Source organism: Anabrus simplex, chromosome 10 (assembly GCF_040414725.1).
Source record: "Anabrus simplex isolate iqAnaSimp1 chromosome 10, ASM4041472v1, whole genome shotgun sequence".
Classification (NCBI taxonomy): Eukaryota; Metazoa; Arthropoda; class Insecta; order Orthoptera; family Tettigoniidae; genus Anabrus; species Anabrus simplex.
The window spans coordinates 110,959,268-110,975,218 of NC_090274.1; the positions used below are offsets into that span (position 1 = coordinate 110,959,268).

Consider the following 15,951-nt stretch of genomic DNA (forward strand, 5'->3'; position numbering starts at 1 on the left):
CTGCAAAGCAAAAAAGAGAAATCAGAACCAGCACAGAATTACAAAAGTAACCACAAATGAGTAACTTGGAAGAAAGTAAAGGGGAACACCACTGAACATTAAACTTAAACCTAACTGTGGAAAGCTAACTTCATAATTGACATTGTTAGAACAGAATTAGTTTGGGAAAGCCAAGAAGCCAATTCAAGCAACATTTGTTTATGCCACAAGTTATATGGACAGCAGGGAACCAAGTCTACCTACATCCACAAATACCCACACTGAGGGTGCCTAACAGTGACTCCATGGCAAGAATTTCTGGAATCTACCAGAGGCCAGCTATGCACAAATTAGAGATGCTGTAACATAAGAGGAAAACTACCAACACCATTAGCTCCAAAGCATGACTACCTCCATGCGACAGTCCCACCATTGGTGTGGTATGACAAGAGCCCTCTGCTGCACAGTTCCATCCTTAGTTTAGGACTGCTTTGGCTTTCTGATGGGCACAATTTAAGGCCAGTGCTGTAAATCTCAGCGACCCCAAAAACTGTGGATTCGACACTTTCAATTATTTTTTTACATTGCCTTGTCATACCTGTATGAATGCATAACCTGAGTATCAAGATTTTGTTCATTGTAATGCAGCAATAAGATCGAAAATGCTACTCCTGGACTGTTGTGAGAAGTCGAAGAAACCCCTCTAAAACAAGCCCGCATTTTATCATATATATCATATACGTGAGAGGAAGGTCACAAATTTCTGGAATGCAAGAAAGCAAATCTTGAATGGTTCCTCTTAAAGAGGGCAAGTATGTAGAACGGTGCAAATAGTTCTACACTTAAGATAGTGTCACATACAAGTGTCCAATAACACCAGGCAAGAAAAGGTAGACCAAATGTGCTTTCATACAGACATTGTTACACATACTTACTGTTTAAACAGGCTTATTTTAATCAATTGCACCAAAGAGGGGAGAGGTCATTCTGAACAATTTCAACAAACCTATTTTAACAATATCATTAAGGAATTCCACATTGTGAAGAAGGTAGATCCCACATTTCAAAAAACACCCCTAGCTTACATGGGAAGATGGGTATCTTACTGTTCTGAGATGCACTAACTATGTGGAAGAGAGTTCAGAATAATCATTGTGAATATGTGGATACATTGTGGAGTGCTGTGTGAACAGTGTCAATACAGCACTCTGGGCAAGAAGGCAACGAAAACTGTTAAGTATGATTTACAAACCGGTGGGAAATGCTGGAAAAGTTAAGAAAGCAGCTGCCTGGGGGAAGTGCATCCAGAAGACATTGATGCCACTTTGTTCTTGCAGTGTATTTGGACGAGGTTAAGTGTTTCCTTTCTGCCTTTGATTCGAAATCTTGTAAGAAAGAAGAAATGGTAAACTGGCTATGAATACTATAGATAATTCCATGTAAAGAAAGCGGCATTGCTCTAATGACACCGGGATGCCATATCGAACAGCTCGGCTCAGTCGCGAGAAAACGGCACATAAATTTCCGAAGTTTAAGTTCAATAAATTGTGTAGAAAAGAAATATTCTTATGAACTTAAAAAAAGACCAGGGAAAGAGCAGCTCATTTTGATATGGTGTTACATTAGTATGAGGAAAGGCGTTCTGCAAAAGAATGTTCAGGTAGACAAAGGCCCATGGAAAAGGGGCACTTCATATAGCAGCATACAACAGACCTCAAACCCTATAGAACAGGCATGGAAAATTACAGGTATCAAAAGCAAAGAAAGTGAAACTTCAGACCGGGAAGGTTAATGCAAGTACACAAACTTAACCAAAAATATTGAAGGAAACGCAGCACCATGGAAACAGCCGTTCATTATTAGACTGCCAATTCAAATGACTTGCCTCTCCGTATCTGAACATAAGGATTCAGAGGACTTCTGAAAATTCTAGCAACTGAAGTTCCGATTTGTAGGGCACTTAAGATGTATTTTTTGTATCTAATTATTCCTGCTTTTGTGTGCTGTGCTAACCATCACTAGCATCCTAACATGTTTGACACCCCCTGTACTTAACAAGCCTCTTTCCCGGATTCCATCAATCCATAAATACCTCTAAACAGAAATGCCAAAGGCCAATAACCATCCTTTCCAATTATGTACTACCTCGGCCTGCCTCCAACCAGACCCAAGAAAGGAAACTGCCACACTCAGCCTTTTATAGGAGCAAAACCAGCATGTTGTAAAGCGACATTGAAAATTTGATGAAATTGTGCAGTTTTAAATTTGGCTTACTTCGCAGCAAACAGTTTGGTGGACAACACAACTTAATTCGCTATTTGAGAGCTCAATCCACTTGTTTTGTTACATGGGCCAAAGTATGGAAAATTTCCTGATCAATTCCGTATGGGAATCAACATCCTGATATCAAGAATTACCAGACTAATGGAATCAGGCACTGCTGCATCGTATGAAATCATGCCAAAGAAAATACTTAAGAGAAAAAGGGATTACAAATGCCCAACTTAAGGTGTGTATGCCAGGGATGGCCTAAGTCTTATGCCAAGACGGGCTTCGTCTGCAAAGATGAATCACACTGTCCGAGCGTCTACCGAGCAATTACATACTTACGACAAAGTAATTTATTTGAAATTACATATTCTTCCTCAAAGTAAGTGTGAACCAAACTCAGGTTTATTTTAACATGCCCCTAAGAAGGTCGATATGAAGGGTGCATCGACATTAGTCTTAGACAAATTTCTGTCAATCATGTCGGCAGGTATGGCAGATTGCAGAAAGCTACCACCCTTTGCAGTTTTCAAAAGAAAAATGATCCCAAAATGCTATCTTCCAGCTGGCATATTACTCAAGTGTAGGAACAAGGATGAAAATCAGCTGATGTATTGAAGTTTGACAAAGTTCTGTGGAATTGACGCCCTGAAGCTTTATTTCATTTGAAAATCCATGCTTGTTGAGGACAGTTTGTGGTCATTTAACAGAGCCTATTTGAAATGAGATTGTGTCATCTCCATTCCCATCATAATACCAGGCAGGCTAACAATTTCAAATGAATCATTGAAGGACCTCTGCCAGTTTTAAGAATGGATGGCATCTGGTTCTTCTGGACTCAAAAAAGGCACATTAAGAGCCACATGAAACTGTGCCGATCGATTCTTTGAGCCTTGAATCAGATTGAGGAAATTCTGAAGTCTGGATGACTTGGGGTATCCAATATGGGACGACTGAATGGACACTAACTACTGAATATCTTTCTACCGGTTAGTCTTAAAGGAAGCTGTGGAGAGTAAAGGACAGGTAAGTTGATGTTACGCACATTTGAGATTGATACGCGTGCTTTTTATGCCTGATATGCCTAGGGTTAAGCCCAAAATAAAAGTTCACTTCTACTTCCAAAGTTGAACATGAAGATAGCATAGTGCTGGAAGAAAAATCTCAACTGTTCATTTCTTTCATTATATTAATTATTTGATAAATGGGAAGTTCTTGAAGTTTTATATTAAATTTGTCACCCAGTCTACTGCATACTCAAGTGCAGTTGCCCTTATGCATTCACTCACAATTAAGTAACAACGCATCCACTATTGTACAATCCCAACCACCACAGCAAAGGCAGACATGGAAAAGACTCCATGTAGCTTTAAAACAGACACTGATGCTACATTGCCGAGGTTCCAGAATTAAGTTCTCTCGAAATGTTTACCCAGGCCAGTTGTCACTGGCATGTCCTCCATTACGAATGCAAATTCCTCACGATGGGAGTTTGAATTTTCTTAGCATAGGACATGAACTGGGACTTTGGAATAGTGCCATATAAGGCAATTGCACTAAGGATGTCTTAACTAATACAGGCTAGTCATGAAAGATTCCACCTTTAGAAAACAATTGTTCTGCCCAGAGCAACTAGAAAATGTAGCAACGGCTTCAGCAACTCCCGTTTCTTATAGCAAGAAACAATATTGACATTCACAATCCCCTTTTATAAAATAACACAAAAGCCTGTATTTTAGCAGTTCCAACACTTAATCCAGAAAAGTGGAATCCTTTCTTCATTGTCGTTGGGGCATCTAAATCACAGTAGCATAGATAATTATGCAGGCACTTGCTAACTCTCCATCGAAGCACTGAGAGAAAAGCAAGATACAATGTGCTGCAATCATTTTCCCATTTTACATATGTGCAGTTAAATTTTCGTCCATGGTGCAAATAACAAGCTTCATTCGAATGCTGTAGATGTCAACCTTCCATAGTTTTTTCATCCAGGATGACTACAACCAAATCTCACTACACCACATTGACTAACACCTGCTGTGACAACTGCAAAGCAGCCAAGCTTCTATTCGAATACATGTTCAGGGAGTTGCACTCAATTCTCAAGACTAAGCAGGTTTCTGTAGACCATAAAATGAGGGACAAAAGAAATCTTGCTAAATTGGAGAAATTAGAAAATTTTCTGAAGGATTCAGCTGCACAGTAAAACTGTTAATCCGAAGTCGTTGGGGCGCGGACTTGAAATTACACGATTTCGAATCAACTGCCAATATGTCATTCGGAAATGCCATCCCTTGCATCATCAGAATACCAGGTATATTCTAATACGTTACTGCATGCAATTAACATTTATTCAGTTTAAACGACCGCCTCCGTAGCGCATCAGTTAATGTAATTAACTGCAGTCCTTCGGGGCCCGAGTGATTAACGGTACTGCCAGAAATGGGGGAAAGGCAGGGGGGCTAGTTTGTGGTTGAAATGGTACATGTAGCTCACCTCTAATGGAGGTTTGCCTGAAAAGACCCGCACCACTTCGGAATGAGGGCACGACTTTACATTTAGGGCTGCACTGCTAGTAATAGTCACAAAATTATAATAATTATAAATCTGAAATGTCATGGCAAAACATATTTCCACCGGGCGCCTCTACGCGCACGGCTGTGAGCTTGCATCCGGGAGATAGTAGGTTCGAATCCCACTATCGGCAGCCTTGAAGATGGTTTTCCGTGGTTTCCCATTTTCACACCAGGCAAATGCTGGGGCTGTACCTTAATTAAGGCCACGGCCACTTCCTTCCAACTCCTAGGCCTTTCCTATCCCATCCTCGCCATAAGACCTATCTGTGTCGGTGCGACGTAAAGCCGCTAGAAAAAAAAAAAAAAACACCAACATATTTCCAAAATGTATTCAACAAGGTGCATTTACAGTATTCAAATCATGCACTGGCAAACAACCTTATGCAATGAAATGCAAAGATAACATTATTCAAAGATGAGAAATCTATATTGCCTACCCTGTGCAAGTGCTTTATTCATTGCATTACTGTACCGTATGCATAGTAGAGGCCTTGCACTTGCACAGAAAGTACCCGATGCCCTTAAAACATCGCGGCTTATCCAACTTTTCCTATGATGAGGGAAGAAATCTTGCTTCCGTCTGCATTACAACAGTACCGTACAGTGACTATACTTGCACAATTTCCCGCCATCGCACTTCTAAAGCTGTGTGCACACCGAGCGTGCTTTGCATAGTATGTCACGTTGCTTAACACGCTAAGCATAACCAGTACTTTGTTCCTAGGCCAAGTGCTCACACCATCCTCTCGGCTGTGCTGAACGCCTACCCTCTAGCTAAGCGAAGCGTCAGACAACGCGCAGTGTTGGTCAATGCTTAGCATTACCTAGCTGGATCAAAAACTATGGCAGAAATTATTCATGCAGTGTTTCAAAGTGAAACATGGAACCCAAGACAAAACAGTAAAAATGCTTTTGCAAAATAAGTAGACTTGCCTAGAACAGTTTTATTGCATTCCGACAGTAAACATACAGTAATATTACCTCTGTCACACTTTACTGGGCTAAACATTGCGTATGGATTTTAAATGTCGAGTGTCCGAGGAAGTTCGGCTTGCCAGGTGCAGGTCGTTTGAATTGATGCCCGTAGAACTGGGTCATAAGGATGAAATGATTATGAACATACACATACACCCAGCCCCCGTGCCAACGGAATTTACTTATTACCGTATAATCCCGAACCACAGTTCCCCCCCCCCCAAATATTAGTTCTAAATCTTGGGTGCGGGTCGTATTCAAGCCGTTCATTCTCATAAATATTCACAGAGTTTGCATGGATTATTGATAGATTTGAATATCGTTACCGTACTCAATATACCACGTGTAAACGGGCATTCAGATCTCGTTTTAGTTGTGTTCTAGAACAAGATAGATTTTTCTCAATGCTGTTACAGTGGCACGTAAACGCAAAATGTAAGGGAAGGAAATACGGTCAAACAAAAAATATGGGTAAATATGCGCTAAATAAAGCCACTGCTGCGGATGCTTGAGGCATTTGTTTCATAAATATTGCCGACATGCTGGGTGCACGAATAGCTGATCTCGCAGGATAACGTACTTTGCGAGAGCTGAGACTGTTACAGAAGCCTACCTAGCTCACATTTGAATTCCGTATCTGTCCCGTGGAAGTGCAGCCTCTATAGTAAGCGATGGATTCAAACAGGCATCTGTGGTCATTTACTGTGCGTGAAAAACTGAAGTTGTAAGCGAAGCTGAAATATAAGGAAATCATGCCACTGGCAGAAAGTACGGTATTGATGAATTGTGTATTCGTGATTGCGTTGGCGGAAGAAAGGAAAACTAACAGCGATCGCAGAATATTCTGCGGCCGGAGTGCAGTGTTTCCTGAAATTGAAAACTCCACAAATTTGTGATAGAAAAACAAGTTAGGATACAGCGTTTCTAGTGAAATACGTCGATTGAAAGCACTATTGACGTCAGAAAAGTTGGATGGCGCAGCCACGCGGTTGAATGTTGAAGCTGCAACATAGTGACTGGTGTGGTTTATTTACATGGCGAGCATTGACGTCGTGATGGAAACAGAAAGAAAATTGTCAAATTTGAGGAGGTACTGCTCTGTATATTGGGGCAAATCGTATAAAACGGATGCGAAATCTCTTCACTACTTTCCTGTACAAAAAGTTCAGAGAAAGATGGGCTTCCGCGCTGTCAATTGGAAAACGCGTTACGCGATACATGACAATGTGCAGTCTACATTCTCGTGAAAACGACTTCTTTCCACAGTGTAGGTACCGATACTGTATTGTACTCATTGATAATTATTGTCTCTAATTTGTATTCACAAAGATTTAGCTACATCAAAAATACTGATAAACTTGTAGCCTAATACTTCTGTGCCGCACATAGAATGTAATCCGCTCTTTGTAAACTTCTTCATATGTGTAACAGCAGACAGTAAATTAACTACCTACGTGTGAGTAATATCTTTAACTGGTAGTAATTAAGCACTGCATTTAAATTGCCTATAAAATACTTCTATCAATGAAAGAAAATATGTAGTATTTTGCCATCATAAATGAGCTTTTTTGCTATTTGTTTTACGTCACACCGACACAGTTAGATCTTATGGCGACGATGGGACAGGAAAGGTCTAGGAATGGGAACGGGAAGGAAGCGGCCGTGGCCTTAATTAAGGTACAGCCCCAGCATTTGGGAAACCACGGAAAACCATATTCAGGGATGCCGACAGTGGGGTTCGAACCCACTATCTCCCGGATGCGAGCTCACAGCTGTCACGCTCCTACCGCACGGCCAACTCGTCCGGTCATCATAAATTAGAAGCCATAACCTAATTATTTGGTAGAATTGGACAAACCAAGTATTCTTCAACCCCAAACAGCTGTGACTAGAAGTTATAGTACTCTTAAATTATAATTTTCAAACTTATTATTGTCGGTTCTAAGTTCTAACTTTTGTGCTGATGGTAAAAATGGAAGAATATTAAGATTAGGATGTGGGCTGTGCCAACACAAGCCTGTATAAAGCCTAGGATTTATTTGCTTTACAACATTTACTTAGTAGAATTATTTTATTTCTTCCCCAAGATTACAGTTTACAAGACAGGTAACTCCCCCGTCACCTGGCTAAGTCTTTGGCATGGACCAGACCAACAAGAAATTACTCCATAACCTTTAATAGTGGAAAATTACAGTAGCTTAACTGTTAAGGTGAATTAGCGTGTCAACGGTAACATTTATCTGACAAACCCGCTTTACATGTACAGTTACACTTCACATTTTCACTCCCTTTGTTCAAGACAACATTAACTTTGTGGGGTTTTGAATCGATGTGGGATGATTGTAAACACAACGCTACAACACCAGTTTCATCTTCTGTTTCAAACTTTTTACTTACACATATCAAGTAATTACGCTTGAATATTTCTTCCCCTTCTACTAATGGACGCGTGAAATCTCCGACAACTCTCAACAGTTGTGCATACAACACCAAAGACATTTTGAACACTTATATCCTACAGACCCACACCCGATCACTGTCGTGTTTATTTCCCGTCACTATCTCGCTGCCATATTGGAAAGAGCTGACCGTAAGCTCCTCCCCCGTTTCGGACGTCAATAGAGATCTCAAAACTCACGGATGGATCAGTAACTTTCAACGGAGAAAGATTGTGCATTCGGAGATGCACGCCTATTTCGTGTCTCCCTAGGGCGTATGAAGAATAATTAACAGCCTTTCAGCATCACATTTATTTGAAGAAGCTAATGATTATTTGCTGTCAAATCAAGAATGCTGACCAGACACCTGCCTATTTTGAAATGCCTTTGGAAAATACAGTGGATACAAAAGGTTCTAAAAATGTAACCATCAGAACAGGTGGTAACGAAAAGCAACTATGCACGGTAATGCTTGTATTAGCAGATTGAAAGAAAACTCCGTCCATATGTGGTTCTCAAAAGGAAAAGGAAAATACTTCCGAAAGTAAACTTGCCGTCCGGTGTCACTGTTAAAACACGAGTCTGGCTGGATGGACACGTTGAGGACTGGGTGAAGCAAGTTTGGCAGTCACCTGGGAGCTCTGTTACAAAGACTAAACATGCTTGCGTTGGACGGTTATCGATTACATACAACCGACGCTCTAAAAGATATGGAAAACGAAAAACCGATCTTGTAATAATTCTCGGAGGACTTTCTTCTATTCTATAGCCGTTGGATGAGTGTGCGAACCGGCCTTTCAAAACTGCACTGAAACCGTTGTTACACCAAATGGATGTCTGATGGTGAGCATGCATGACACCAACTGGACGAGTGAAGAAACCTGAAAATGGACAAACAGCTGGACGGACCATGGGCACACATTCCGAACGATCCAGTGTCCAAAATCTTTAAGAAATGGGGAATTTCAAATTCAGTGGACGGTAGTGAGGAAGACTTCTGGAAAGATGCAAGCGACGAAAGTTGCTATGGTGAAACTTCACATGACTGAATTGTGAATGATGTAGGACCGATTTTATTTACAATTGCTTATTTTATTATCTGTAAGCTATTTGAATTTACATTTGTGGTATATTTGAAGAAAACTGAAGTATTCGATTTCTTTTTCGTATTTTGCCGTCTCAACCTTAGGGTGCATGTCTTCTACGGTGGCAGGTGGTTTTCGGGATTATAAAGTATGACCACAATTCCCGACTGCCAGGAATCGAACCCAGGATTCTTGTGACCAAAGGCCAGTACGGTAACCATTTAGCCATGTAGCCAGACACTGACCAAGTGTCTAGAATATCCCAGAATCTGTTATCGGTTTATAATTTTGCCAACGGAAGGTAGTTAACACTCTGCAGGCTAGTAGTGGGCTTGGAAGTAAAATATTTTTCTGTTTATGAATTATGTTTGTCACATATTTACTCCAATTTAGTTATGATAAATTGTGTATGCTAAATGTAACAATATTGCCAAATACTATTTGTAATTATATAAAAGAGCGAGATTTAGCTGGAAATTTAATTTCCACGTTTGCTGACCGGTGCTCCGCGACAATTGGGAAAATTTAATTTCTCCCAATATTTCTCTGCTACTTGCACCACATTTCAGTTCCAGGGTTTGGAAGGTCATAAGCATTTGTCATTCTTAAATAATCAAAATTTATCACGATAAAGTCTTGCATCTCTGTACAAGGGAATTCTCCAAAAATAATTCAAGAAATTCATGAACCCAGTTTCGATTCTTCTAATTTTTCAATTTTAGGTAACTTAACCATTGATAAACAGATTCTAGTGTAGTTTCATCCAGACAAAAGAATGCTCAACTTGGGACACCATTTCAAATGTTGCTTTGTTAGCCAGAAAACAACCCCAAACACCTAGGAAGTAGAAATATTTAACATTGCAAGGAACTCGTTGCTCAGATTACTATGTATCACTTCACTCATATCAGAGGTGTCCTAAGAATGTCATCATAGCAAATGAAGTTCCACATGCTACTCTTAAGTCTACACACACCACCAAGAATCCTCTAGGAAATGAGACTGAGTGCTGTTCCCCCTTACCTCCACCTCTCGCCCCCCTACCTCCTCTCCCTCTACCCCGTCCGCCTCGACCACCTCTGCCACCACGCATTCCACCCATTCCATCGGGCTTGGGTGTGGCCTTTTTCACATCAACCTGCAACAAAAACATACAATAGATTCAAGCACAATTTAAACACTGTTATAAGGCTTGCCAAGTAACAATACATATGATTGTAAGAAACATTTCTTATAACATACACTGAGAAACCTTCCTAAGTCTTTCATGGTCACTTATTCCAGTCTTTATACTGTTTTGTACTTTGTAACACATTAAGTACTGGACTAACAACTCTCATCCCTGGAAGGAACTTCACAACTAACCAACAATTCATCTATAGGAGGGCTGGCACAAGGTTGCACTTGACAGTTGTAAGTCATGTTGGCACAGCTACAAAAATCAAATGAAGAACATCACCCATCAATCAGAATCACCAATCTACTACTTTTAATGTCAGATACAGTTCCACATTTTATTCACGTTAATTCGTATTTAATTCCGCATACTGCTTATAAATTTTTATTTGCTTACACAAATATGAGCATTTAAAAAACTTATAAGGTTTAAGCGAGCCACAAAATAAATACGAACTATTTTCAGTTGATTGTTTTTGGCAATATGGGTAGTATAGCGGTGCCATCTATAAGTAGCTTGACTACTGTATTGAAGTGTTGCCGTTTTTGCTGTCGCCGCTAGCACGTGGTCGGGTGTGATTCGCGCGTTAATGAAAGTTTTGTTTCGATTGTGAGATAATTGTGAAATTTTATTGTAACGAATGCAGTGTGATGTCTTGGAAATGACAACATAATCATGAAGCGCGAAGTGGAGTGTCCCTTAATAGTCAGGCATTAGAATTAGTGCGGAGAACTCTTGAGTTTTTCGAGAGGGAGACGAAATTCGAACGCTTTTATAGCCGTCTGTAGATCATGTGGATTGCATATCTCAAACATTAGGGCTTTCAAAGCGTACTGTCATTCAAACAGGTGTTTGCCTCCAAGAACAGAAGGCAAAAGTGACTGGTACATAGTAGCAAAAAAGGGGCTGATAGTAGGGACTTGTTTCACAGCACTCCGGGAAAGAAACGAATGAAGCTATCTCATGTAACAGGAATTCTTTCCAGGCTGATGCAATACAAAGACACTAGTACAGTTATTACAGCTCAAAGTCCCTCCTGTCATTGTAATGGACAATGCACGTTACCACTCCATAATAAAGGACAAGACCCCTACTTCGAGTGCCCGTAAAGAACTGTTAGTGGAATGGCTGCAGTAAAGAAATATTCCAGCGCATATGTGCACGACTAAATTAGTCTACGAGGTAGCGAAGGAACAAGGCCACGAGGTTATTGGATTGCCACCGTTCTACTGTCACTTCAACCTCGGTACCGGTAGGGTATGGGGTGAAGTAAAACATTACGTACGCACTAATAACAAGTCCTTCACAGTTACTGAAGTGGAAGGACTGTTCCGGGAGAGTATTGCTCGAATGGATGCGGCTTTGTGGAGGAAAAAAGTTAGCCATGTTGCAGCATTCATTAACTCGGCAATGGCAATACATGGCATCATCAGTGACTGTCAGGACTTCATGATCTGCCTAGACGACGATGACAATGACAACGAAGGCGACGGTAGTGATGGCAGTGATCTGGAGGGTATCAGGTATGAAAATAAAGTTTCTGAATTTTCGTAAATTTTATAGATTTTACTTGAAACATTTCGTGTTAGCACCGGTGTATATTAGTCTAACGTTTATTGGTGTATTTAAAATGAGATTCTTGCCGGCCGATTTCTTCCGTATTTTCTAACATCGCGATAATGAGAACTCAGTCGTATATTTCTCTCTTATCATTTTGTGTGATGAATGATCTGCGAGTTGAAAGTTTGATCTTTGTCGGCCGATTTCATTTGTATTGTGTATTATCGCTATGATATTAAAAACTTTTCTCCAATGTTTTTAAAAACTCACGTGTCATGCAATCAGCTGTTGTTATGGCGGCAACATCGCTTCGTGTGCCATTGCAGTGTGACCAACATTGTGCGCAGCTGTCATGTGCAACCTTACGCCGGCCCACCTATAGTAGTACTTTTGCTTTTGTGGGATGCAGTAAGTTACTTTCAACCACCACTCTGTTCCCTGGCAATAAATCTAAAATGTATATGGGCAATGAGGCTTCAGCAAGTGCTGCTTCATATGGTATGGGCAATGCCATTTCAGACAGAAAATTTCTTCAGTTGAGAATTGACTGAATCTTCCAATTCGGCCCCAAGAGACAAAAACAAGGACAAAGTTGGAAGTTTTGCACAAACTGGAGAAGTTTTGAAATGTTTGAACTTTGTAAACAACATTCTTCAAAACAAGCAATGAATTTTCAGAGTGGAAGAAAACGCAGTGAAAAAGGACGATGTTCTTTGTTTTTCACATTCACAGCTAACTTCACCTTTCAAGAACTTTTTTCAGCGACTTGATTGGAGTAAAAATACTTTGTTGCCCAAGTGGATTTAGGGGCACAACCCCACTTGTATCCTCAAGGGCATAGGATGACTGCAAAAAAGACTGATCTATTTCAGTATGTTGCTCCCATTCATCGGTCCTACAGAAATCTGGCAACAGTACAGGTAACAGCAGTATTAGGATGGAGGGGACACATTACAGTTTAATTCCTGAGATAGTGTTTGTGCAATTATGAAAAGAGAACAGGAATCTCCATTGTCTACACCCTAAACACTAAGGGAATTTTATAGTCATTTCTTCGAGGAAATTTTGTACTGACACACATACTAGTGTAATATTACTTAATACTTTTCATTGTGAAAGAAGACATTTCTTACAGTCCAGGTGCTCCAATAATAAAAGATACAGTTGCTATACAGTAAAACTTCATTCAAAAGTTTCTACAGGACACAAAAATTAACATGTTAAGCGAGAGAACTTACTACTGAATACACGAATAAAAACCCAACTTCAAAATCACGAAACTTTACATTCAATTTTACCGAGGAAACTTCCGTCAGTTTTCCGTGAAAACATCTTTCAGTTCAGTAATTATTTTAATCAACAACACTCTGAAAAATCTAATACCAGTAATGCCAAGCCAAACAATCTACCACAAGTAATTTTTAATTCTCTAATCTAATAAAATAAACATTAGACAAAATCAGCCTACATGATGGCAAAATTTATCTTCCATTTTAATTTGGCCACCAGTATATACTTAGTTTATGGAGATCTGGTACCACGTAATAAATCAGGCCTACAGCAACTTTTAGAGGTTATGTTGAACTCTAGAAAATGGTTTCAGATGCAAGCATCTGTTCTTGAAAGCATTATATTCAATTCTGCCCCTCACTAATCACAAATTGGAAAGACAAAATATTATCAAAACTTAAGACTTATGCGTGACCTACAGCTTAACTGTAAAGTGCGCTCGCTGTAGAAGTCTGTACGAGTGCGAAATGCCATGAACTTTTTACATGTAATGTACGGAAATAAAATGATTTTAACACAGAACTTTAAATTCCCAGTCTTATATTAGGACCAAAACAATAATAGGCAATCTCTGAAACCTCCTACGGCTTTACGTAGGTAAGGTGCAACATCTGTCCTGGTCTAATCGTATATGATGATATTAAAATACAGATACTATATTGTGTTGAGGAGCAGTTTTGATTCCTGCCTGAAAGCCCACTGACTATACAATGCCTTAAAGGGGAGCGCCGAAAACCTGTCCGGCGATACAATCGAAAAAATTTAAACATCTAAACCTAGACATATTGTAGATGTTTTGCAAGTACGAGCATTTGACAAACTCGTTCCGCCTTCGATTAGAACTTTGAAGTGTGCTCAGTCGCCTTCCAATAGTGGCCACACGACTTTATTAACGAGGATTCTCTAAATAATACCACCCGAAAGATTCTAAGATGGTCCCTTTTGAAAGTTCACCACTGATCGCTTTTCCAATACAGTAATATATCTAATTAACGCAATGACGGGACGTTAACACCAAGAGCCAAAAGTACGCCGTAGCTGTCCTTTCGTGAGATACAGATTCTTGAAAAACGTGTGATCGAGGATTAGCCTTTATGGGACTGGAATTTCTGGACGCCCAATAAGGGAAATAGTTTCGAGGAACGGATGATGCAGGATTTTTTACAACATGATTTAATTAGGATGCTCGCGGGACCACGTAATTTGAACGAATACGGGAAAACTTGTTCCCAGGAACGTATAATCAAGGTTCTACTTTATATATATAAAAATTCTCTGGAAAAGGAAGTAAAATGTTACACAAATTCATATTAATTTATAGAGTATTTCAATCTCAATCTATTTACTGAACTTGATTCCCGGCCGGGTCAGGGGTTTTCAATTGTACGTGATTAATATCCCTGGCCTGGGTGTTTGTGTCGTCCGTAATGTTCCTTTCCTCACATTCAACCCATTACACTTCTGTAATTTCAAAATACACACAGGTTCATAACATATGGTGCAAAGTAGGGGCAAAAGATCTTATGTCGACGCCCTGAATAAATAGCATTAAAGAACTGTTGACTACACTGCCTTTGTAATTCTGCTCATCATTTGCCCAGTAGAAGGTTAGCGATAGGTGGTTAAAAATGTGTTATATATTCTTTTAATATACAGTAGTTACTTTCTTAGAATGGCAATATTTCCTCTGAATGAAACATTTTAATTGCTACTACTGTTTCCCTATTTATAACATTAACATCAATTTATTCCAGATGGAAAACTACACTAGTACCTAACAAAAATAGTCTACAATCGATCTCTTGTTTATGCTTATTTCTTATGACCTATTTGTTTTTCAAGATGAAAGGTTATGAAAATCATTACCTCCCCTCTACAGAGGACAGATACCTGCATAAAACATCTACTGTTGCACTTGCATCAGCACTGGTAGGCATCACTTCACTGTCTTCCTCTTCATCACTGTCACTGGTGGGAGAGACTGCTGCCATTTGCTCAGCAACCAACTCCTCCACACTTCTTTCCTCTACAGTGATCACAATAATCTACCTGAAGAAAATCTAGTGCAGTCTGACTGCAACATTCTTCATATACAAAGTAGCAGGCTTTCTGGCAGCTGATATTCAGGATGATTCTTGAGATGGTAGTCTGCTTGACAGCTTTCCAAGACCTTGCAATGAACTGAAGCTCAACCAGGATTGAAACACTAAAGGATGGATCCTTTTCAGCATCCATATAAGGAATGAAATTCTCTGCACCAGGTTCATCCTATTTGACTTAAAGGAGCGAATAAACCGTAAATTCATAGGTCTTAGCTTGCTCGTGCAGTTAGCAAGCTGAAATTCCAACAGCATATTCCTCAAATTAACATCCACAGGATGTGCAGGACAACAGTCGATGAAAAGATCTTCCTATTTTGCGCACCCATTTTTTAATACAGAGCAATTAACTGCTGTCGGAAAAGATCTGAGGTCATCCAAGCTTTATGGTTGGCATCGTAGGCAGAAGGTAATGATCCGAGATCCTTGAAGCAACTAGGCTTTAGATTTCCCTATCGCACAGGGGTGGAGCTTCTCATGAGCCATCAGTATTGGCTCCCAACA

At 39.9% G+C, this 15,951-nt stretch overlaps 1 protein-coding gene and 1 non-coding gene across 11 annotated transcripts in view; both read right to left on the reverse strand.

Moving 5' to 3' along the window:
- The window catches only part of sqd (RNA-binding protein squid), a 69,753-nt gene that overhangs the window by 28,413 nt on the left and 25,389 nt on the right, over positions 1 to 15,951 (reverse strand). For 9 of the 10 annotated variants that reach the window (XM_067154678.2, XM_067154677.2, XM_067154675.2 and 6 more), the window contains exon 6: positions 10,345 to 10,459. In XM_067154678.2, the coding sequence (XP_067010779.1) occupies positions 10,345 to 10,459 (115 nt within the window). The remainder of the gene's footprint in view (positions 1 to 10,344; positions 10,460 to 15,951) is intronic. The other variant, XM_067154670.2, reaches the window with a different exon arrangement.
- Positions 10,195 to 10,260, reverse strand: LOC136882507 (small nucleolar RNA SNORD58). Its single transcript, XR_010861208.1, has one exon. It is a non-coding gene; the product is annotated as a small nucleolar RNA SNORD58 (small nucleolar RNA).